Source organism: Mustela putorius, unplaced genomic scaffold (assembly GCF_011764305.1).
Source record: "Mustela putorius furo isolate JIRA1106 unplaced genomic scaffold, ASM1176430v1.1 tig00001012_pilon_pilon_pilon, whole genome shotgun sequence".
In the NCBI taxonomy this organism is placed as follows: Eukaryota; Metazoa; Chordata; class Mammalia; order Carnivora; family Mustelidae; genus Mustela; species Mustela putorius.
Window position 1 is genome coordinate 4899133 of NW_025421531.1, and position 25494 is coordinate 4924626.

Here is a 25494-nt window from a genome sequence, read left to right on the forward strand (position 1 = left end):
CCCACACACTGGTACATGTCCCTGAAATACTGAGTCTAATTTTGTTTTGTGCTTTCTCTTCTTTATGTGTTGAGGTTATTTCTGTACATTAAAATTCACCAATTTTAGTACAGTTTAATTTTGGTAGTGGTGTGCAAGGGGAAACCACTGCCACCAGCAAGATCTGGAACTGTGACACCACCTTAAAAAGTTTTCCCATCCCCCTTTGCCCAAGTGCAGTTTTGAGACACTTAATTCAGTTTTATGGCATTCTCTAACCTTGACTCTGGGTGATTTGGGGAAACTCACTTTCCTTCTCTGGATGAGTTCCTGCTCCTATAACTTGATGAGTGTAAGAATAGATTTGTTTCGGGGGGGGGGTGTCTTCCATTACTTTCAGAAAATGAGGGGGTGGGGTGAGGGCGGGTGTGTCAGCCTTGTGTCCTCGTTCTTGATATAGCACACGCAGGTGACCCACCCTAGCAAGTGAAAGACCTTGGTGGCATCAAGGTTTCCCATCCTCTCTTGGCTAGTGTGTAACGTTTTCCTTTTCTTTCTTTCCTTCTTTTTTTTAGTGTGCAATGCTTTCTAAGCATCAGCTTCCTCTTCTGCAATACTGGGCTTACGAACAGGGCCTCTTTGTGTGGGACAATGACGTGAGATGTGTCAGCACGCTTAAATATTGGTTGGTATTTTTATTATATCACAAAATAAAGTGGGGTCATTCAACTCCACGACGACACGCTTACGCGGGAGGATTCCCAACACCCAAACGGAAGCACAAAGTACGCGCACCCCGAAAGCCCCAAGCGTGCCCGCCGACGGCCCGCACCTCAGAGAACCCACAGATACACGTGCATGCGCTTCCAAAGAGCCTCACTAGAGAGCAGAAGCGAGACCAGGAAGTTCTAAGGCCTGTCGCACAGGCACGACGTAAAACGGCTCTGCTTTATGGCAACCTGGTTCCGTCGCGAAGCGCTGTGGGCGACCCGCGTGAGTGAGTTGACTAGACAACTTGGTGGTGGGAAACGCGTCTCTTGGAGGTGGGAGACTTTGACGTTTTTTGCTATGGGTAAACGCGGGAGCCGGAGCCAGAGCGAGCTGCTCACCACCCTGACTAAGAAGCAGAAGAAGCATCTTCGGGATTTTGGCGAGGAGCATCCATTCTATGACAAGTATGGAGGGGCACTGCCGGGGCCAGCGGGGCCCGTGGCTTTTCCCGGGTTGGGGCCGCCGGTCTCCCTGGGAATCGGGACGGGGCTGCTCACCACTCTTCCCGCCCTTCTCCAGCTCGCTGGGCTTGGGAGGATGCCGGTGGCATCCCGCCCGAGATGGGGTTCTTTGTGGGTCCTCTTGCTTTTGTTGAGCCCTTATCTTCAAGTTAGACCGAACGCCCCCTGCGGAGGTGGGATGCTGGTTTTTCTACCGCCAGTTTTCTAAGATTGTTTCTGTGGTTTTGTGTGTTTTTAAAGAATTGTCTCGGCCCTCAGATACCGCTGTTTTATCCAGTTACAGTGAGGAAACCTGTGTATCCGTAATTGTGGGGTCCTCTCTAAGCGTCCAGACTCTCAGTTATGGTCTTAGTGCTCGCCCGCCACTCCCCTTTGGGCGGCTTCATCAGCAATTAGATGCATTATAATTAAGAAATGTGCTAGAAAATGTCTTTTATTTGCTAAAGTGATACTTCTTTCCGATGAGAGCCAGTTAACTGTCGTGTGACCTTGTTAAACTTTTCCTTTGTCAGTTATCCGTTTGTTATATTCTTAAAATTCCTGTCCAAGTGCATATGTGGCTTTTACATGGCTATAGTTATAATGCATTTATAATGGAATGCCCTTCCTTTTTCATTTAAAGTTATCATTAGACTTTTTTTATTAATTGCTACATGCTAGTAGTTAGAGTTTAATATTACTTCTTTCTTCTCAGGGTTTCTGGAAAGGAGGCAAAACCACAGATTTATCAACTGGTAATACCTTATACCTTTTTAAATTAGAGTTGGTTGTCGGTTTTTAATTTTAAGATTATATATAACAGTAATAAAGCCTGGCTACATTTCCACTCCTTTCAATTTTAGATGTAAGCTATTAGTAATACTGCTTACTGTTGAATGCAGATGTCTGTTATAATGCCATTGTGATAACTAATATAGTAACCAGAGTTTCAAACTCTCCTGAGAGATTAGCCTATTAGAACCTATCAAGGAGGCTTACCAGAGGGCTCTTGGTAAATCCTAAAGGTGTATCTTGTTTACTTAACATAAAAGGAGCCACAAACAGTGCAGACTGAACAAAGGTCCTAACTCATTACAACAAACTGGGAAAAGAACAACAACAACAACAACCCTACGTTCTTTTGTTGTATTGCAGTTTTCCTATTGCTCCTTTCAGCATGCAAAATATCTGACACACAGATTAGATCTCCTTATAACCAAAAGCCCTGTTTTTAGTCCACTTTCTTCCCATATAGAACATTAGCAGTTCAAAGAAGACAAAAATATTCTAGAATCATAGCTAGACTAGCTTTTTTTTTGTTTTGGGGGGGTTGTTTTTTGGTTTTTTGAGAGAGAAAGACACATACATGCACAGGGCTGGGAGGGGGAGAGAGAATTTTAAGCAGGCTCCACACCGAGCATAGAGCCCAACCTGGGGCTGGATCCCACGACCCTGAGATCATGACCTGAGCCCAAATCAAAAGTCAGACACTTAACTGACTGAGCCACTCAAGCATCTCCCTAGACTAGCTTTTTAAAATAACTTTGTTGCTGGGCATCATTGAATAGATAAGATTGTATATTTATAGAAAAGCTAATTTTTATTTATGAAGGTTGGAACCAGTTATATTTTTGGCCTCATGATAATCATAGGGTAGAAACAAGAATAATACGTTTCCGTTTTAAAATTTCCCATTTTCCAAGGCGCTTGGGTGGCTCAGTTGGTTAAGTGTCTGTCTTTGGCTCAGGTCAGGATCCCAGGGTCGTGGAATCAAGCCCCATGTAGAGTTCCCTGCTCAGTGGAGAGTCTGCTTCTCCTTCTCTCTCTGCCCCTCCTCCCACACATGCTCTCTCTTTCTCGCTCAGATAAGTAAGTAAAATCTTTAAAAAGAAATCAAATTTCCCATTTTCCTTTTAGTCAGAGAGTTCAGATACTTCAGGTTCTGAAAGTGAAGCAGAGAGTGAACCAGAACAAGTTTCTGGGTACCACAAACTTCTTGCCACATTAAAGAATGCTGTAGAAGAAGATGAGGAGGAGGAAGAGAATGAAGAAGAAGAGGAAGACGAAGAAGAAGACAGTGCTGTAGATGAGGCGGAAATGAACAGTGAAGATGGTGATAGTGATGTCAGTGTGGAGAAAGAAACAACAGGAGAGTCTACCAAAGTGCAGGAGAGTAAGTGTCTTTGGTGTGGGCTCATCATTTTTGTCAGGACAGATTTTCCTATGAGCACAGTGCCCTATACTGTGTGAGTTGGAGGAAAGCACATGGATCCAAAGCAGAGACTCTTAACCTTGTTGGTTCAGTGATATCTTTGAGAATCTGATGAAACCAGACCCTATGGCCAGACAAATACAGAAGTAATATTTTTGCTTATGATTTCCAGGACTTCATCAATCGTACGTAATTGATTCAGAGGAAAGGGAACATAATGCTGTTTCTGGGACAGTCTCAGTTAAAGAGATCACTCTCCTTTCCTTAGAGAAACCAAGTTTAATGGAAGACAGACAAAATATAAAAAAATTTTCAACAGCAGATTTGTATGGAATAGCTAGTTGTAAGGCATCGAAGAGATTCCACCTGGTTGCCAGAGTAAATGGGGGGAGGGGAGCTTCAGAGAACAGCTGAGATTGAACGCTTAAAGGAATGTATCTCACTGGGACTTCTAGGGGACTTTTTTAACTTTAAAACTAACTTTATAGAGGTATGATTTATATGCAATGTAGTGTACCTGTTTTAAGTATACAATTCAGTGAGTTTGACACATACATCTATGTTGTTATCACCAAAATCAAGATTCAGAACATTTCCAGTACTGCCAGAAGGTGTCTTCTTGTCCTTTTATAGTCAGTTTTCCCCCTCTGGCATGAGGCAACCACTGATCTGCTTTCTTTCACTAAAGATTAATTCTGCCTATTCTAGAAATTCATATAAATGGAAGTGTAAAATACGCACCTTTTTGTGTCTGACTTCTTTGGCTCCTCATGTTTTTTGTGACTGATTTGTGTTGTTCATGAATTAGTAATTCATGACTTTATATTCCTGGAGCCATATCTCATTGTCAATGTGTCTGAGTAATTATTTTTACCTTACTATTTTAATGCCTGTTTTCCTTGTAGCTGCATTTTTTTCTCTATACTTTAAGGTGTTATACATCATTCTTAGTATTTTAATTCATCAGTTTTACTGGGATAAAAGTTCATTGCCTCAGACTTAGGGTTTTTTGTTTGTTTGTTTTCTATTTCCTGTTTTAGATTTTTAGAAGTGAAAAGTTTTTTTCTTTTAATTATTAAAGTGATATATACTTACTATAAAAATTTAAGAGGGTAGTGTAGTTAACCTATATCTCCACCACCTTGGGATGAACACCTTGAACATTCTATAGAACCTTCCATTACTTACTTTTTATGGATACACGTGTGAGTGCAAGGATATTACATGTAAATATACATATATATACATATATGGATGTGTGTGTGTGCATAATGAGCTCATACACTTCTGTAACTTACTTTTTCTTTAATAGTAGATCTTTTCCATGTTAATAATCATGGATTCATATTAGCTTCCTAATTATGTGGCGTTTCATTGTAAATGACATGTGGTAATTTAGTACTCCATTGATAGAAAAGGATGAAATCAATTTTTCCATTTATTTCTTATCATAATCATTGCTGCTTTGAACATCCTTACATGTACCTCTTAGTGTACTTTGTCTAGTTATCATCATAAAATAAGTTTCTAGAAAATTAAGCCTGGGTCAACCATCAGGCTTAATTTTGAAATTTAAGTCTTCTACCTGAATTTGCTTAAATGTAAATAATAGCAGTGAACATCAGTGTTGATTTAGGCTAAGGAATTAAATTTTACTTGTCCACAGAAATATAATGATATTTGTGCATAAATAATTTTACATAGTGTTTCTCAAAATCACAGGTATGGATTTACCTGGTGACCCTGAAGGAAAAGGTGGGGATGGACCACTTGGCACATCACAAGAATCCCTTGAGGAGTTCACAGATGCAAAACATGAATCACTTTTCAGCCTGGAAACCAATTTTCTTGAAGAGGAAAGTGGAGGCACATGCTCTCTGAAAGTGTCACAAGGTCAGAGCAGTGTGTGTTTGCATTCACCAGGTGCTTAGTATGGGGACTTGTGCGCTAATATGCATTAAATCTCCTATTACTGGAATGAGCAACAATAGAAACTGTTTAGAAGCTATATCTAGAGCTGGGAAGAAATAATTCTCAGAGCTGTTTTGTGATTTTCAGTGGTTAGGTTGTGCTGGGAGTCAGGAGACTATTTAGTAGGACAAATAACCAAAGAGTGATAGTAGGGAAGGCCATTTTCCCACACTTCATGTTTCCACATTTGGGGTCAGGAGAAGACTTCTGATTTTCTCCCCAAGCAGGGAAGGAAGAGATAGGAGAAAAACATTTTATATTTTTCTTTCTACCTTCATTTGCTCTTTATTATTACAGTAGGAATTTTTCCAGATTTGTAAGACTCAGGACTGGCTAATTTCTTTTTCTTTTTCTTTTTTTTTTTTTTTAAGATTTTATTTATTTATTTGACAGAAATCACATGTAGGCAGAGAGGCAGGCAGAGAGAGAGGGGGAAGCAGGCTCCCTGCTGAGAAGAGAGCCCAATGCGGGGCTCGATCCCAGAACCCTGAGATCATGATCTGAGCCGAAGGCAGAGGCTTAACCCCCTGAGCCAGCCAGGTGCCCCAGGACTGGCTAATTTCATTGGTCCTCATTACCAGGGAGCACCTTTGAAGCCTGAAAGCGCCATTCTGTCTCTCCAGTCTCTCTGAGCTTCTTGGTCCTGCCTCTCTTCCATTTGCAGTGGCTTGTACAAGGCCTGCCTCTGTATGGTAGGTGTAGGCAGGTCTCTGCTCTCTTAGGTCCACTTTCTCAGCCTGTGCCTGGAGGCTAAGTCAGGTTAGTCTTGTTTTGTATTCTTACTACTATTTTTGACCCCATTGTCCATCTTTACCCTAGCTGTACCGTTAAAGAAGCTGAAATTTTAATCCTTATTTGATTCGTTTGGTTCTGTTGGCTGTTATGCTGGAGAAAGAGAAGTAGCAGATAGAATTTGGGCACCAAAGCCATTCCAAACCATTAAAACTTAAGTAACCTTTGAGGAGGGGTGCCTGGGTGGCTCAGTTCGTTAAGCGTCTGATTGTTGATTTCTGTTTAGGTCATGATCTCAGATTGTGTGAGCCTGTGTTGGGCTCTGCTGCTGAGCATGGAGCGTGCTTCAGATTCTCTCCCTCTTCCTCTGCCCTTCCCCACCCCTCACACTCTCTCTCTCCCTCCTTCCCTCTCTAAAAAAAAAAAGAAATTAAAAAATCAGAACCATGGAGAAAACAGTACTTGATTATCCTAAAATTCTTCTGGTGGTTTTGCCTGTGTAGATATATCAGCACCTAGAATTCTTATATCCTGTTGTCCACTCTTAGGTGTTTAGTACAAAGTGCACTGCATTTGAAGTTTTACCATTCGGATCCTTGTGTAGGCCATTTAACTTTTCTCTCCTTAATGATGGGACTGGAAGGAGGGTTGGGTGGCCAGCTCAAAGGACTGAAGATAACCCTGAGTGTAGGTACTACCATTTGGATCATTGTTCACCCGAGTTGAGTATTGAGCATTTCTGTGTGTCCTGCAGTGCATTCAGGCATGGAACCTGCTCTCAGGGATCTTATAGTGTTGCAGTGGGTGGGTGGAGGCAGGGTAGAGAACTGTCTGGAGGGATCCGGGGACAGCCTTTTAGTAGAATCAGCACTGTGCCTGGCAGAGTGGGCTCCAGGGAAATATTTATTATAGGTCAGGAGATAACATTAAACTGATAGTATTTGGACATACAGAAATGAGGTGAAAGGAAGGATAGAATTTTTAAATGAAGGAAGGAAATCCACAGAGGCAGAAGAATTTGAGGGCCATATAATTGAAAAATAACATTTGAGAGGTTGATTGGAAGTATACATCCTAGAGTGCCCCAAATTTCAAACAGAGAAGTTTCTTCAAGGTTTTTGAGCTGAGAAGTAATGTGATTAGAGAAATGCTTTAGGAAAGAGAACCTGTTAGAAACTTTTTGAGCTCAGAGAGAGGATGGGGAAAGTAGATGGGAGGAAGGATGAGTTAACATTGTGAAAGAGTGTTTCATTTAGAGGGAAGACCAAAAGTGTTCTGATATTCTTGATTTCTTAATTAGATCCATTTCTACAACATATGAGCAAAGAACTGAAGGAAGAAGAAATTCAAGCTGTTGCCACAAATCCTAAAACTACACACCAGCTGAAAGTAAGTATTGCTTGGTCATCCCCATCACAAACAAAGTGAAGCTCCACATAAAGCAATGGTGTTGGGTTTCAGCAGTCTCCTTGAATGTATGATAGCCACCAGTGGTAGGTGAGTTGATAGGGGGGCACAGCGTAGAAAGGCCGGAAGAGCCTAGAAGGGCACAGATGTAGCCAGGAAAGGCCGTGGGAAGCTGGAGTGTAGAAGCCAGGGACGAATGGCTTGGAGACAGGTACACCAGGGTTTAGACCAGCATCTGAGAGGTGCTGTTTACATGACCCAAGGCAAGTTAATCTACCTTTTTAAATCTTGTTCTCATTTGTTCGAAGGGGGCAGTAACGCTTACCTCAAAATGAAGTGATTTAGCTTACTGACTGATACATAGAAAGTATTGAGTAAAACACTAGCTATTGCTGCTTTAGTTTGTCTGAAATATCTGAGATAGGTTCACAACTAAGTTACTCAGATGTGGTGCCGTTTTTGCTTTTTTGTGTTTTTTTGTTTTTTACCAGCAGGTCCTGTTTTTAAGAGTTGGTCATCCTTTTTTAATTGAAAATTTTATTAAAATAAAAATTATAGCTGAATTTTTAAGTAATAACACAAAGACGTCCCTTATGCCCTTTGCCTAGTTTCCCCCCAACGGTAGCATCTTGGTGAAACTATGCTACAGTATCAGGGCCAGGAAATTGACATTGACTCACCCTTCTGACTTATTCAGCTTTCCTCAGTTTTGCTCCTCTTCTTGTGTGTGTGTGTTTAGTTCTATAACTGTTTTATCGGGTGGAGGTTCCCCTTATCTACCACCAAAGTCATAATTCCCTGGAGATCCACCCCCAGTTCTTGGGGGCACATCAGTAATTCATTTCTTTTCTTTTCTTTTTTTAAAGATTTTATTTATTTATTTGACAGACAGAGATCACAGGTAGGCAGAAAGAGAGGAGAAAGCAGGCTCCCCACCGAGCAGAGACCCTGATGTGGGGCTCAATCCCAGGACTCTAGGATCATGACCTGAGCCGAAGGCAGAGGCTTTAACCCATTGAGCCACTCAGGTGCCCCAGTAATTCATTTCTTTTTATTGCTGAGTTCATCCTTTTTTTCCCTCCTGAGATAAGCAATTTTGTTAGAACACAAAAATTCCCAAGCTGGTATTTCACAAAAACATACTTTATGATTTTAATAACAGTATCTCAAAAAATGTATTCCATGCCCAAGTAAATTTGGAAAACTTGAGAAATGCAGTAAAATAGAGCTCTTATCATAGGACTCATCAAAACGTTTTGTATCTAATATACATTGTGATTCTCCCTGAGGGGGATTAGATTTTGTGATGTTTACTAAAGTTATTGACTGTGGAGCCCTTTTTTTTTTCCTAGAATGAATTTTGATATTCTAGAACACAATCCACAAAATAGTTTGGGACACACTGACATAGTGAAGAGCTCAGGTTGGAAGTCAGAAACCTTGGGCCCTAGCTCTCAGCTCTCTTCTCTCCTGGGTCATCAAGACTGTCTGAATCCTATAATCTCTCTGAACCTCTGCTTTCCTGAACTGTAAGATGAGCATTATATTGTCTGCCTTGCAGGTTGTTGGTGAGGATTAAATTAGGTGATCTGGTAAATCACAGACAGCTTGGTAAATTAGAAATTACTGTGTGAATGCAATGTATTATAATGCATTTCTTTTTTTCTTTTTAAAGATTTTATTTATTTATTTGACAGATTAGATCGCAAGTAGGCAGAGAGAGAATGGGAAGCAGGCTCCCCGCCGAGCAGAGAGCCTGATGCGGGCCTCGATCCCAGGACCCTAAGATCATGACCTGAGCCAAAGGCAGAGGCTTAACCCACTGAGCCACCCAGGCACCCCTTATAATGCACTTTTTTTTTTTTAAAGGTTTTTTATTTATTTATTTGACAGAGAGGAATCACAAGTAGATGGAGAGGCAGGCAGAGAGAGAGAGAGAGGGAAGCAGGCTCCCTGCTGAGCAGAGAGCCCGATGCGGGACTTGATCCCAGGACCCTGAGATCATGACCCGAGCCGAAGGCAGCGGCTCAACCAACTGAGCCACCCAGGCGCCCCTTATAATGCACTTCTAACTTAGGTCTTGATCTGTCTCTTTCCTAGTGGCCAATATTGGGCCAGCTTGTCTTCTCCTCCAAGTTTCAGAAGTTGGAAACTTTTAAACCTTCAAAGGACATTGATTTAAAGTCACTTCATCTCCAGAAGCCTCTGGAATCCACCTGGACCAAGACCAACAGCCAGTTCCTCTCTGGTCCCCCCAAATCAAGTGGCCCCTTCACCCCCCTCCAGAAAGAGCTCTTCTTAATTATGAATTCTTACCGGGACCTGTTCTACCCAGAAAGGACCGCCCTGAAGAATGGGGAGGAGATCCGCCACGTGTACTGCCTACATGTAATAAATCATGTCCTCAAAGCCAATGCCCGGGTGCTTGGTAACAATAGCAGACGCCGCAGCCAGAAACTTGGGGTGGGTGACGATGATGACTTCAGAGACCAAGGGCTAACAAGGCCCAAGGTGAGTGGCAGCAGGAGAGCTTTGTCCTCTAGGAGGCTGCAAGTCACTGCCATATAGGTGCCTGGCACTTGTCAGGTACTCAGGTATTTTAATGATATGAATACTGGAATAATGAATGAGTCTAAGAGTGAGCAGGTTAGATGGGCCAGATAGTGCCAGAGCAGTGCAGCAGACAGCTTAGTGGACTGTTTCTAACTGTGGAATTGGAAGCTTGTGAATCAGAGGTACCTCTGTGATAACGCTGTTTAAAGATAACCCTGAACATACTAAATGACAACTCCATTGTAAATCTCTTCTTGTTGATTGTCAGAAATGGATGGAACCTTAGCAAGCCTTTTATCCAGTCCCTAAATATTACAGCTATGGACAGAGACCCAGATTCGTAGAGGACCTTGCTAAAGAGCCCCAGGGAAGGAATAGCAGAGGTGGGAATAGAGCCAAGGGTTCTCTTTACTGAGCCACACACATAAGTAAACCTGGGGAAACAGAAGTTCCCATTTTTCCATTATACAGTTAACTATTGATTAAAGTGATGATTACATTTATTTGGGCTCATAAGCTTAAATTCCAATGGGTTTGGAGCTTTGGTAGAAAATGTCTTTTAAGTGTGCCCGCATTATTCATGTTAATGTGGCTGCATTTTGTATCATCCTTTCCCCATTCCCCCTTAGCCTGTATCCCTCCGTATTGAAGAAGTCTCATAGGATTCTAGGGTTTAGTACTGTTGTGGCTCTTAGACATTTCTTGGTCCAGACCCCTATGTGATAGCTGGGGAACACGAAGCCTAGACACTGTGTTGGAGCTGGGACAGTAACTTGGTCCTCTTCAGTCTTGGGCCCTCAGTGATGTACTATACCAGGCTGACTCACTGCACGTCTCCAGCTGTGCTGGTTTGCTTTCTGGGAAACTATCTCAGAGTCTTGAACATAAGGATTGTAAGTTATCTGTTTCCTTTTAGAGTTGTAGAAAAGAATAAGTCACATTACCCTTGACGCACATTTAGAATTTGATGAATTGTGGAATCTGACAGAGGTTTTTTGCATTGTTGATATTTATAGAAGGGTAGTTAGAAATTTATCATTGTTAAGCATATTCTATTTTCATTTTCACCAGTTGTAACTTCAAGCATATTTGGAAATGTTTGGAAAACTGAGTCCTACATTTCCCATTGAGATATGATCTTATTTCAGAAATGCTTTCTCATCATTTCTGAAAAATGTGCTAGGGAGCATACTAGAAAAGTAGTGATGCATTAATCCTTTCTTTTCCTTACCAGCTTAATCCTGTCTTTTCCTTACCAGCTTTATTTGTTCTCAACTTACTATAGCTAATTCATTTACTTTTTGTTTTCTTTTTTAAAAATTTTCCCTAATTTATTTATTTATTTGGCATATATTTATCCCTTGGGGCTTATGCATAAAAATACTGTACTAAATTCTGTGGGAGACAGAAATGAGTAACATTTCATGCCACTTTTATGTTTATATTGGATTTTTGATAGTGGACACCTGTCAAATATCCTGAAAGCTATTTCCACATTCTGTTTGAGAGTTGCCTCCTGTGGAGTCATGAGATTAAGGTCCATAGGACATAGTGCTGGGTATGAGAGGTGCTGAACTTCTAGTACTGAGCCAGGTCCTGGCTAAGGGGGTGACCGAGATGTGAGCCCTTTTGGGGCCTGCTGCTCTATGGAGAGTTATTTAGCTCCATGTCCCCAGGAGGCTGACATGCAGCTGTCAGTCCTTCCCCTGGGCTCATCGAGGCTGCCGTGGCTTCTTCCCAGGTGCTAATAGTTGTACCCTTCCGGGAAGCTGCTCTGCGAGTGGTACAGCTCTTCATCAGCCTCCTCGAGGGTGACAGCAAGAAGAAAATAATTGTGAGCAACAAAAAGAGGTTTAAGGGAGAGTATGGCTCAGATCCTGAGGAGAGACCACCCAACCTCAAGAGGCCCGAGGATTACGAAGCTGTGTTTGTCGGCAACATCGATGATCACTTTCGGATCGGTAATTCCTTCCGTCAGAACTCAAACTCTGAAGGATCTATAATGTGAGGTTCACATGGCTGCAAGCTAGAAACCTGGAATTAGGCATTCTCTCAGTGGGGTGAGATATCTTCCTAACAGGACCGGGGTGTATTTGGGACATGGTGTCTGCCAGGGGAGAGAGTCTTGCTTGGCTGATGGGGTGGACACTTGGCTCAGGGTGGATCACCTCTGAAGCTGTATGTAAAGACACGTGCGCATTGACGGCAAAAGTGTCCTTGCATACCTGTAGCTAGTAGCTGCTGCTACAGGGGGAGTTGGAAGTGACAGGGGCTGAGTGGGTCACTGGGGAGGTTGAGTAGACAGTATCTATATATAATGGTGGACCTCCCTCCTACCGGCCATGTAGCATGCCTGCCCCTGAGTTGTCTCCACTCACAAGTGCCACCCAACTTGTCACATCTTTGCTTGTCTCTTATTCAACTCCTATATACTTGGTTGGTTTTATATTGATAAAGTTTTGGGAAAATGTCTTTTAGTCACAGGCTCATTTGAAAAACATTTATTAAGCATCTAATGTGTGCCAGGTACTGCTAAGAAGCTGAGGATACAGAAATAAAAGTTATGCTTCCTGCTGTTAAGGAAATCCAGCATAATGGGAAAACAGTACAGAATGATAAGTGCCGATTAGAGGATGCAGTGATGTGTCCTGGTGGCAGCGCCATTTATGGAAGGTTGAGACCTGATTAGGGTTTAGTCTGTTACAAAGAGGGGTGGTCAGAATGGAGGAAAAGGGTTCAGACAGGAAACCGCACATGCAGAGGCATCGGGTTGAATAAGCTGAGAATGACCTAAGAGCTACATAGGCTTCAGCGTGGCTGGGGTGTCAGGTGCAAAGGGACGAGAGTAGATGTTTAGTTTTAAACATGCAGGTGTCCTGCAAGCTGCTGATAGGTCAATTTTGGGCTTTGGAAACAGATATGGGCTGGAAATACAGATCTTTGTGGAGGTGGTGTTAAGCTGTGGTTAGTGAATAAATTTATCCATTTATTACCATAAACTTATATAGGATGTGAGTGGAACTTAGAGCTTAGCTGAATCAGGGACTTGTGGAAGAGCAGTTTAGATCCTGAAAGATAGCTTATAGTCTGGGACAGGGTTAGAAACAGAAGTGAGTGTTAAAGAAATGGAAACCCCCAGTGAGGAAAAGAATATTTCAAGGAGGATGTGCTCAATATATTTCTTTATGCATTTGTGAGTATCCTTAAATTGGTGACCTTGGCAGGAGTCCTTTCAGTGGAGTCCTGAGAATCAAGCCAGATTGTGATGCACTGAGGAATGAGTAGGAAATTTCTAAATGGTGGGTGACCATTCTCTGGAAAAGTTTGAGCCAAAAGGAAGAGAATGAGAGCTAGACAGGACCACAGAGGCAAAGGGAGATGATTATTTTAGGAAGGGAAACCGCTGGAGCATGGTCATTTACTAAGGGGAAAGATGTGAAGGTGCAGCATGCTCCGTGAGTGAGTGAAAGGTGCTGAACTTCTAGTACTGAAGCTAATGGCTCGGCAGGAACTAATCAGCGGGTGTGTACTTGGCTGTTTCCTGTAGGAGTGGCAATACTTCAGAGAAGCATCCGACTCTATGCCCCCTTTTACTCCTCTGACATCCTCATTGCCTCCCCGCTGGGCTTGAGGACCATCATTGGTGCAGAAGGAGAGAAGAAGAGAGATTTTGACTTTCTGTCTTCAATTGAGCTGCTCATCATTGATCAAGCTGACATTTACCTGATGCAGAACTGGGAGCATGTCCTGGTAATGATGGTCATTCACATTTAGAGAGAGAAGCAGCTCAGTAATTTAAGTCTTTAAGGGTTATTTAATGCCAAATGAATACTCAGTTTAGAAATGGGAATATTTTACATTTTCCAACTTGAAAACACCCTTATGCCCTCTTCTACCCACAGGTTGACAATAATTACGTAGAGGAGCAAAAATTTTTACCAATATTTCAGATCTCCAGAAAAGGTTTCTTCCTCCTTAAGGTCATCTCTGCTAATAGACCACTTCAGTGTGGCTGGTTGGTAGATTGGTTGCTCCTGACCAGGAATGTCTTTACCTAATATAATTCCTCCTACAGTTTATCCTCATTTTCTTCTCTTTGGCCTTCAGTGGAAACATTGCTCAGGATTTCTGAATGTGTGATCTTATCTTACAGAGAAATGTAGTATGTCCTATCCTCTTAGTGTAGCTTGTGGCTATAATTTTTTTCCTCCTTCCCCACATACTCTGCAGTGTTGTACATTTTAGGATTGAACAGCTGTGCTTTGGAACAATCCTTGTCATAGAACCATAGGTTTGGTTTTTTAAAGCATTTGAGAACTTACTTCTACAGTCCCAGAGCTTGTAGGGACCTAGGAAGGTTGGGGCAAATAAAGAGGATCTTTTAATACTTGCTATTCTTCAACATATATTTTATATGTATATAATATATAACATAATATAATTAAGATAGAAAAAGCATGTTGATGGTTGAGTCATATTCTGTAATTTGGGGGAAAGGCATATGTACTGGCTCTGGGGATATCCTAATGTTTTGAGAACCAGGTCAGTGAAGAGCACCAGCTCTGTTTTCCATGTCTTTCCTTTCTTGTCCAACTCAGGGACTGAGGAACCCATAGAGTGATTAGGATGGCATTTCAGAAGTTCTATCAAAGGAATATTCCTGTAGGTACCATTTTGATTGGTTTTGAAAGGTCTAAGAGGTAGCTAGTTTTAGGTTACCTTCCTGTCCAGGGGTGTTCACCTAAGCGGGCAATTCACACCCATCTGAGCCTTGATTTTTCTGGTATAATTTGGAATTTGGCTGCATATACTCCATGGGGTTAGTAAGATGACAGACTTGTAAAATGCTTAGTGTGCCCAACAGGTACATTGTCAGTAAAAATGAATGGTAGTGTTATTTCTACTCAAAGCATTTGATGAACCACATGAACTTACTGCCCTTGGATTCACATGGAGTGGATTTCTCTCGAGTGAGGATGTGGAGCCTCAATAATTGGTCTAAGTACTATCGCCAGACACTGCTTTTTGGGGCCCTGCAGGATGCCCAAGTCAACTCTGTGTTCAACAAGTACTGCGTCAATCTGCAAGGCCAGGTGGGTTTTCTCCTTGTTTCTTTGGATCTTCATGAAGCATTGTGTACTTTTTGGGTCATGAGGCATAAGCGGAGGATGGCTCGCTTCCTAACATTCTCATTGACTCCTGGCAGGTGGCTGTGAGGAATGTCCCAATGACAGGCTCTATCAGCCATGTCCTGGTGCAGCTTCCACATGTCTTCCAGAGGTTGGAAGCTGAAAACCTAGCTTCAGTGATTGATGCCAGGTACCTATCCCTGCCTAGTCCCATTAGACGCCTGGGGGTCACAGAGAGGGATTTAGCTGCAGCATATGAATTTAGAATTCGATTCCATGTTGACTTTACTGACAATCGTTTACCAAATGATATGAGATCATTGAACCCAGTCATATTGACAGAGGAGGAACCTGAAGCCTGGAGAGGTCCTAGTTCTCCTAGCTAGTTAGTGGCAGCATTAGTACTGTAAATCAGGGGTTCTTCCCACAAGATCATGGCATTTCTTAATTACATTACACTGTTTAATGCTGCTACATGTTCCACGTCAACAACTTAATTATAAGGCCTTTAGGGCAGAACTAATGCCGAGGAGCAAACACTGGAACCTTTAAATATTCAACTCTAAGCTCTTCGCCTTTTGCCTCCCACAAATACCAAGGTTCCAGTATTTCTAATAATCTCTATTTTCCCTGTCTCTTCAATATGTTTCATTGGGAGACCCATGGTAGGAGAAAGATGCTTTGTGTGTGGGAGGTGTTCAGTAATTGTGATTGATTGACCATGGATGGATGGATGAATGAATGAATGAGTAGTGTGCTTATCTATTTCTAGAATAGTTCTCTGGGATACACTGACATCACATCTATTTATTAACAGTGAATTGAGTTAGCACTTATTTTTTTATCCTTACATAATCTCTTTGTGATTACGTCAGATTGGCCTCTTTGGGGAAAGTAGAAGGAGATTGTGACTTGCCCAGGGTAACCTAGTTAGTGGTGACATTGTGGGCTAATCTCCAAATCATTGACTTTGCCCTTTGCTTTTCCAAATCAGGTTTAACTTTTTTGTGAACAAGATTTTGCCTCAGTACCGTGATGCCGTGATGTCTCACACACTCATCTACGTCCCCTCCTACTTTGACTTTGTGCGGCTCCGGAATTACTTCAAGAAGGAGGAACTGAATTTCACCCACATCTGCGAGTACACTCAGAAGTCCGGTATCTCCAGGGCCAGACACTTCTTCCTTCAAGGAGAGAAGCAGTTCTTGCTCCTCACAGAGCGCTTCCATTTCTACAAAAGGTAAAGCAGTGCTGGGTTTGGAGCATCCTCTCAGGAGGGGAGAACCGTGAATATCATGGCCTGCTTCTGAGTACATGGCAGGCTTGGTGGTGCCGTAAGGTCCTCTTTCACTCTACTTTCTGTGGAGAAACCAGAGGGTTTTGGAACTGGATAGACTCGACTTGGTTGGTTGGGCTCTTCCCAACATGGATATTGTTGGAAAAGGTAGGGACCAATGAGTGACTATAGTGTAATCTGTGTGTAGGTGTGTAGTGTGTCCACACTACTTCATGTAGTTGTGGTTTTACACCTCAAGAAAGACATTACTGAGTTGGAACACTTCGAGGTAGGCACAACTGGAGTGAGTCTAGGAGGGAGAGGGAACTGTCGTGAAAGCATAGACACAGTATCAGGGGCCATGTGGTTTGTGGACTCAGAGGCTGAGCACACGGTCCATGTTCGGAGAGTTATGGTATGTCTTGAGGAGGTGCACACACCCTTCCTTACAAGGAGACCAGGACCGAGGGGCCCCATGTTTGGGGGAGGCAAAAGGTGAGGGGCTTAGGGTTGAATATTTAAAGATTTCCGTATTTGCTTAGCTTCCCCATTATGTGATTTTGACAAAACAAATTAGATTTGCTTTTTAGAAACACATTCCAATTAGAGCGTTAGTAATATCAAGCCTTCTGTTACTATTTGCAACCACTTGTGCCCCCAGAAGTCAGGTGTTTTATTGTTTTGCCAAGTGTGTCTCTGCTGCCAAATGAAAAAGCCCTTTTTAAACCCTTAACCTGTAGAGAGATGGAAGTTGCATCTTTATCTTTTCCTTCCTGATGTGCAGTAATGTTCAGTGAATTGATGTTTTGCCTTTATTGTTTAACTCTCAGTCATATATACTACTGAGCGGCACATTTTTTTTAGAGAACCCCAGACACCAAAGCCAGAAATCTTTCAGGCTTTGGAGGATATTCGGTGATACATGTTGGCACTGCTTTGCCTTTTAGTTTATGTTGATGTTAGGATGTGCTCCCTAAGACATGTTCTTGTTACCACGATGGGGAGGGAGGAATGCAACAGCCTGCCACAGCAGAGGAGGCTGACATGACATGACCTCCTTGGCTGTTCTGCTGACTGGGTGATCCAAGAGTGGAGAGATGAGAAATGGCTGCACTTGTGTTTCCTGGGCTCCACTGTTGGCCATCTACACAGGGCTGCTTGGCCAAAGAGTGTTAATGAATGCCTGCTTGTTGGCATCATTATTTGCTTTGTTCCAATAAGTTGTTGTTTTCATTCATGTTGGAAAGTGATATTTGGGGGAAGTTTGCACTCAGCAGGTTTTAAGAGCCCTTCGTTTTCTGTCAGCTTGATACATGAAAGCAAGCCTTTTAAGTGAAGTGGATGGATTGGAAAACTTCCCAGTGTGATTGTTTATAGCAAGTATGAATTAGGCTGGGATGAAGACTCTCTCAAAGAGCAGCTTTTCAAGGAGAGGGCATGATTTCTCAAGTAGGCAGGACAGTCCCCTGTCTTACATCACTGAATTTACCAAATTCTTTTGCCCCCAAATCACTGAAAGACAAACTTAGCATGTACCACCTACTTCCTATGCTGGGCCAGGTTAATTGGTATATTCTGTATTTAAGATGAATAGAAATAATGTGCTTCAGTGTTCTGTGACTGCTAATTATCCCAGAGTTTCCAACTATAGATTTTTTTGCTTGAGAGGTCACCAGGGTGCTGATAGGTGCTTTTATCTGCAGTGCCTCTGTGGAGAGGTACATGTAAAGCTTAAATATCCAGCTCTGAAATTCATTATTTATATTCTCTGTGGAAGTAGGCAGTGTTAGAAATATCATTGCTGATTTGCAAGCTAGCAAAACATTTTCAGCATGAAGATTAGTCATGTTTTGTGGGATTGGGGGATGAAATCGGTAGAATTAAGATTGGACAGGCCTGGGGCGCCTGGGTGGCTCAGTGGGTTAAAGCCTCTGCCTTCGGCTCGGGTCATGATCCCAGGGTCCTGGAATCGAGCCCCGCATTGGGCTCTCTGCTCAGCGGGGAGCCTGCTTCCTCCTCTCTCTCTGCCTGCCTCTCTGCCTCCTTGTGATTTCTGTCCGTCAAATAAATAAATAAATCTTTAAAAAAAAAAAAAGATTGGACAGGCCTTTGGTCATGATGGTCTGCTTGAGATGCTTCACAGCTCTTTCCCTCCACATTGTCCCTGGATTGTCACAGCAGGAGGATTCTCAACCAGGGGTCAAGTCAGAAACTCTGGAGGTGGGATTTATGGGTTTGGAAAGGCTGCTGGCGTGTTCCGAGTATCCCCAGCCCTTGTGGTAATCCCAGAATTTCAGGATCTGAAATTCTGAATTCAAAATTCAGATTCAGAATCCCAGTTCTAAAAGTAGCAGACCATCTCTATAGATAAGGTGGACGAGCTCGCCTTTCAAATCAGTTGTGGGCGCCTCATTTATCTTTCACAGTTGGCAGGTGAGGTCGACATCTGGCCTGTCCTATGTCCTTAGTCTGAGTACATCCAGCTGTTTGGTCATATTTGTGTGTTTTGTTTTTAAAGATTTTATTTATTAATTTTTTGAGAGAGCACGAGCGAAGGGAGGAGCAGAGGGAAAGGGAGAGAGGGACAAGCAGACTCTGCTGAGCATGGAGCCCTATGGGGGGTGCTCAATTCCAAGACCCCGGAGATCATGACCTGAGCTGAAAGCTAGAGTTGGACACTCAACCGACTGAGCACCCAGGTACCCCTTGGTCATATTTTGTAGGGGTCACTGAAGACCCAAAGCTTAAACCAAGGGAGGAGGAAGGTAGGGGAAAAGGTGCTGAAGACTGGAGAATCAGCACTAACTGACCCTCTGAAAAAGTCCTCATCACGTTCACTATTAGCAGGAGATATTTAGTCTCTGCTATGGGAGCTTTAAGACAGAGAGATTTTCTTGGTTTTTAATTATAACACTTATCAGAATTGGTTTTATTGTTTTGTTTTGTAAGTACTCTGATTCTAAGAGTATTACACAATTATTGTAGAGAACTTAGAAAATCTAGGTTAAAAAAAAGAAAATGGAATCTCACTGCTGTGATATTAATACCCATTTTAGTGTATTTCCTTTTTTTATGCAAAAAGTATGTGCACATGTACATAGGCACACAGACACACAGGCTTTTTTTAAAAGATACTAATTGGGATCACACTGTACTTACTGGGATTTTTTTCTTTTATATGTTTTAAGTGCATATTGAAAACGGCTTTTTTTTTTTTTTAAGATTTTTTATTTGTTTGATAGAGATCACAAGTACGCAGAGAGAGAGAGAGAGAGAGAGAGAGAGAGAGAGGAGGAAGCAGGCTCCCTGCCTAGCAGAGAGCGGGACTCGATCCCAGGACCCTGAGATCATGACCTGAGCTGAAGGCGGAGGCTTAACCCACTGAGCCGCCCAGGCAGCCCCTGAAAACAGGTTTTGTTTTTTTTTTTTTTTTTTTTTTATGTGCCATCTTTTTTTTTTTTTTTTTTTTTTAAATTTTTATTTTTTATAAACATATATTTTTATCCCCAGGGGTACAGGTCTGTGAATCACCAGGTTTACACACTTCACAGCACTCACCAAAGCACATACCCTCCCCAATGTCCATAATCCCACCCCCTTCTCCCAAACCCCCTCCCCCCGGCAACCCTCAGTTTGTTTTGTGAGATTAAGAGTCACTTATGGTTTGTCTCCCTCCCAATCCCATCTTGTTTCATTTATTCTTCTTCTACCCACTTAAGCCTCCATGTTGCATCACCACTTCCTCATATCAGGGAGATCATATGATAGTTGTCTTTCTCTGCTTGACTTATTTCGCTAAGCATGATACGCTCTAGTTCCATCCATGGTTTTTTAAAAAATTTTTTGTTTTTTTTTAAAGATTTTTATTTATTTATTTGACAGATAGAGAACACAAGTAGGCAGAGAGGCTGGCAGAGAGAGAGGAGGAAGCAGGCTCCCTGCTGAGGAGAGAGCCCGATACGGGGCTCGATCCCAGGATGCTGGGATCATGACCTGAGCTGAAAGCAGAGGCTTTAACCCACTGAGCCACCCAGGCGCTTTGAAAACAGTTTTAATATGTTAACACTTTGGCATATATATGTGTCTATCATGGGTCCATTTTAAAGTTGATATATATATCCCTGTCATATCCTCCCTTTCCCTAGCTTTTTATTTGGAAAGGCTTCATTTCAAAGGAAATTGTAAGACTAATAGTGAACCTCTATAACTCCTTTCACTTGGACTTCACCAGCTGCTAGCATTTTCCCACATTTGCACATACCCGTGTTCTTTCTTTCCTTCTTTCTGTCAGTTCACATGTTATTTTTCCTTCCTGTGAACGATGTGTAAGGAAACTGCAGGAGGCTTCATGACACTGAACCCCTAAATCTTTCAGTGTATAGTTCCTAACTTTTATCTTACTGTAACACCATTATCATACCACCTGTTATCACTGTAGTAATATCATCTGATATGTATAGTCGTGTTCACATTTTCCTGGTTGTCTCTGCATTGGCCATTATAGCTGTTTCATCCCCTAATCCAGGATTCAGTTAAGAATCATACATTACAGTTGGTTAATGTTTGTTTAGTCTATTTTAGTAGTTCTCAGCTGGGGGCAGTTTTTCTGGAGACATTTTTGGTTGTCGAGACTGGAGGGTTATTCTGGTGGTCTCGTGATTCTAGTGGGTTGAGGCAAGGATGCTTCTAGGCATCCTGGAGTGCACAGGATAGCCCTGCAACAGAGAATTACCTGGCTCGATATGTCAGTAGTGCCGAGGTTAAGAAACCTTGACCTTGGGCGCCTGGGTGGCTCAGTGGGTTAAGCCTCTGCCTTCAGCTCGGGTCATGATCTCAGGGTCTTGGGATCGAGTCCCACATGGGGCTCTCTGCTCAGCAGGGAGCCTGCTTCCTCCTCTCTCTCTCTCTGCCTGCCTCTCTACCTACTTGTGATCTCTGTCAAATAAATAAATAAAATCTTTAAAAAAAAAAGAAACCTTGACCTAGAATAATTCTTTTGCCTTTTTCTTTCTTTGACATTTTTTTAAAGAATTCATTCCAGTTTCCTCTAAAATATCCCAGAATCTGGACTGTCTAATTGTTTGTTTTTTTTTAATTGCTATTTAGATCATTGGTTCCCAAACTTTGCTATACATTAGAATCCCCTTGGGGAGCTTTTAAATATTCAGATACCTAGGTCATATCCCAGTGCCAATTAAATCCCTGTGTGTGGGGGTGGGGATGAAGCGTGGATAATTCATCTACACAGACAGGTGATTCAAAGTACAGTGAAGTGGGAATCATGGACTTAGGTTAAATATCTTTGATAAAACTCTATATAGAGGATATTGTATACTTCCCACCATGTCTTGGCACATATTGTTTGTTTATATAGTATTTGGAGATGCTAAATGTAATCACTTGGTCAAGGTGGGTCTGCTAGATCTCTCCATTGTAAAGGTTCCTTTTCTATTAGTAAGTAATCTATGAGGTGTGTATTGCATCATTTTTAAGAAATTAACATATAATGTATTATTAGCTCCGGGGGTACAGGTCTGTGAATCATCAGGCTTACACACTTCACGGCACTCACCATAGCACATTATTGCATCATTTTTAATGGCTACATAGTATTATGTTGTATGGATATATAATTAGCTGAGTTTCCTTTTAATGGGTAAATAGGTTTTTTTAAAAAATTGTTTTGCTATTATGTGCACCAGTGCCAAGAATATCCATATGCATAGTTGATGGCATCGTTGCTTGTTATTTCATCAGGATAAATATGGGGAGGGAAACCCGTTAGCTCAAAATCTGTACACAATGAAAAATTTACTATACATTGCTGCTTATTTGCTCCCTACCGTCTTCCCCATATTTTGTCTCCCCCTCCCCAAAATACACACACCTGATAATTTGTACTCCATTGGCCTATTTCTGCAAAACCCCACTTGTTGCTGGTGACTTGATAGCCAAAATGATACCTCAGTTTTTTAATGTCTTTTTCTTTCAATTTTGTGTTTTTTAATAATTGTCTATTGTATGTAGAGGCTGAAATAAGTAGTACTTAACCCAGACACATGTCTTACTCTGTCAGGCCACTCATGTAGGAGTTGTAAATCTAGTCAGGATTTGGTTATTACTGTAGCTAATCTTCCACGCTCCACAGACTTCAAATTCATCTACTACACAGTGGCTTAGTGTGGGGACTGGAGTGCTAGAGGGTCTTTTCTCAGTGTCCTGATCTTCTCTCAGCTTTCACCAAGCCTTGTAGCCCCGTGCCGGAGCACAGGAGTAAGAGAGCACTTGTAGCCCCGTGCCGGAGCAAGGAGCTCTCCCCACTCAAGGAGCCCCCCTCCCCCAGCAGCAGGCTGCTCTTGCTTGTTACTCCCTGTGAGGCTTGAGGCTTGGGGTTGGGGTTCTCTTGGTACAGCTTGGTTTTAGGCAGACCCTGTTCATTCTGAGCTGTGGAGGTGGGGCCTTCTCAGCATTCCTGTAGCACACTCCATGGCAGCTGAACCCTGCCTGGTATCTGTAAGGGGTCTTGGCGGGAAAGAGTTTCCTTCTTCTCCCATAGTGGTGGCAAACCTCTGCTTATGTTACTGCAGGATTTGGGGTGAGCGGATTTCATGCTCTTTCCTCAGGGGTAGTCAGCTGTTACTTTCTACTCTGTGGAAGTCTTATGATGAAGAAGGATGAGGTGGGGTTTTACTATCCCAGATGACTTGCTTTACCACCCTGCCAACAATTAACCTTTCCCCTCTCTCCTCAATTTCAGAGTTTTGCTTCATACAGATATGGGTCTGGGAAGTGAGAGGTTTCACCAGAGGGATCTCTCATGTATTCTGCCTTGCCTCCCATCTCTCTCAAGGACTCCCAGTGGAGACCTGTGGAAAAGAACTCATGAGTGAGTGTGAGAAGGAGCACCCACAAATCCCAGGGATTCTGAACCGTCGCACAGGCCCACCCTTGCCCTTTCAGAATTTGTTAAAAGTATAGCTGTTCTCTTGCTACCCACTTTTTTGGTAGCTGCTCTCTTACTCCTGTGCTCCTTTAAGAGTAAAGTAGTTCTTGTTTTCTGTCTGTCTGCAGAAGGCTTTGCCACTCTTCAGAATTCAGTCAGTGGTGGTCTGGCTTTTGAGATCTGGTTGCATGTCTCTTCCCAGCTCCTGAGTTTAGCAACATGACATTGGTCGCTTGACATTGGCCATGGCAGGAGTATTTACACCACAGAAATTGGCAGTTGCTTCAAATCAGCACTCTCTCTTCCCCAGTGAGAACCAGTTATTAAGCATTCACCAGTGCACCATTGAATCAGTTCATTTGGTTGCCTTGTGACATCAGCTGTCTAGGCTCAAGGAAAGGAATGCTTTTATAGGTTATCTGGCTTTTTCTTGGTAGTGTAAAAGCAGTATGCTCTTGAGTTTACTCTATACTAAGCAGAAGCGGACCTCCATGTTTATTTTTGCTTATTTTGATAACTAGTGAGGTAGAATAGTTTCTTCAAGTCATTAGCTGTTAGAATTTCTTTTTTATAATAATGTTAAAGGTGAACCAAGTAGCAGTTTGCAGTTGGTTTGGAAGACGAGGATCGTCACAGAGGTCAGGATGATCCTGAGATAAGAAGACAAGGAAAGCTTATTCTCTGTGAATAAAATAAAATTCCCAAGGGAGTCTACATCACAGTGTAGGAGAGAGCTATAACAGGAAAAATTGGAACTTGTCAACTATAAAATCTTTTGTTATGGGGCCCCAGAGGGAATAATTGACCTCGACCCGAACCATACTGTGAGTCCCTAGAGTCTCCACCCCCTACCACCACTGTGCTGCACTGCAGCAGGGAAGGAAGTGCATAAGCTGTTGAAACTAATTGCTTTTCCGTAATGCCTAATGGGTCCTCAGGCAGGATTTTGTAAACGGATGAACTTGGGACATCTGCCATGGAGTTAACATGTCTACAGAGTGACAAGAAAAGACTGATGGGAACGCATTTACAGTTTTTGCAGTTTATTTGACGTACTGGATCTGACCTCCTCTCCATTATAGAACTTTCTGTTGTGCTTATTATATTAAGGGTAATGTTAAGTTGTTAAGTGTTTGCTTTTTAAGCTTTCTGTGACAGATCTTCAGTCCTAGTCTACCTCAGATCATGATAAAATTTACTTTATCATGGTCTTAAGCCAAACTTTAGTAATTCAAATGTATTGTCACAAAATAAGTCCTTCCAACTCAAAATAACCTTTGCTCTGTTGGTTGTGTGTGCCGTTGTCTTCCTCCTGGAGGATGTAGCAGCAAGAGGGAGCTCTGCCCCTGTCGAACTCTTCTAAGTAGCTTTTCCATACGTTTTCTCAAGTAGATACTCTTCTCTTTCCCCTTCTAATAGGTATACCATTAAAGGGATCAGGAACCTGATTTTCTATGAACTGCCAACGTATCCCCACTTCTACAGTGAAATCTGTAACATGCTGAGAGCCACCAGCAGAGGAGAGGAAGCCACCTGGACTTGCACTGTCCTCTACTCCAAGTATGATGCCCAGCGGCTGGCTGCTGTGGTTGGCGTGGAGCGGGCCGCACAGATGCTGCAGTCCAAGAAGAACGTCCACCTGTTTATCACTGGAGAAAGATGAAACTTTGTTGGACAGGAAATGGTGTTGGTGGGGTAATAATGCTTACTTCTGTGCCACTTGGACCCAGTTCTGATCACTTACATGAGAGAAGGACTGCTATAAGGAAGGAGCACCAGGCAGCGTCATATTGGATGATTCTTTTTAGGTCATGTGTCCCTGAAAAGTTAACTAAATTTTGTAAACTAAATTTTGGTCACCTCTTACAGAGATCAGGAGGGAGCTGATAAATTCCGAGACGTTGATAGAGGAAAAACTTCTACTTGAAGCTCTTTGTAAGCCATAAATTCTTTTATTGTTATTTTATTCTCTAATTTATTACACTTGGTAAATTCTTTCAGATTTGCCTATTTCTTTTTGACGCTTTCTTAAAGTAAGGCATACATGTCATTGCTTGGGAACTGGTTATGAGAAATTGCAA

The 25494-nt window shown here is 42.3% G+C and overlaps 1 protein-coding gene across 2 annotated transcripts; it reads left to right on the forward strand.

The window, feature by feature from the left end:
* The first annotated feature begins 916 nt into the window (after positions 1-916).
* On the forward strand, positions 917-25413 carry UTP25 (UTP25 small subunit processor component). 2 transcript variants are annotated; one of them, XM_004775308.3, is made up of 12 exons: positions 918-1154; positions 1906-1945; positions 3108-3363; positions 5125-5295; positions 7406-7494; positions 9613-10023; positions 11807-12026; positions 13613-13815; positions 14976-15158; positions 15272-15384; positions 16189-16434; positions 24833-25413. In XM_004775308.3, exons 1-12 carry the CDS (start codon positions 931-933, stop codon positions 25074-25076), a joined length of 2400 nt encoding a protein of 799 aa, XP_004775365.2. In that variant the 5' UTR covers positions 918-930; the 3' UTR covers positions 25077-25413. The 2 variants fall into 2 exon arrangements, with proteins under 2 accessions (XP_044942995.1, XP_004775365.2); XM_045087060.1 differs by lacking the exons at positions 11807-12026; positions 13613-13815 and having other exon boundaries at positions 917-1154.
* Positions 25414-25494: the final 81 nt, after the last annotated feature.

Bases quoted from the DNA above. Each gene is read 5' to 3' on its own strand.
- UTP25 (XM_004775308.3), top strand. From the start codon at position 931: ATGGCAACCTGGTTCCGTCGCGAAGCGCTGTGGGCGACCCGCGTGAGT. The intron at 1,155-1,905 runs GTATGGAGGGGC...CTTTCTTCTCAG, and splicing joins GAGCATCCATTCTATGACAA to GGTTTCTGGAAAGGAGGCAA. The intron at 1,946-3,107 runs GTAATACCTTAT...TTTTCCTTTTAG, and splicing joins AACCACAGATTTATCAACTG to TCAGAGAGTTCAGATACTTC.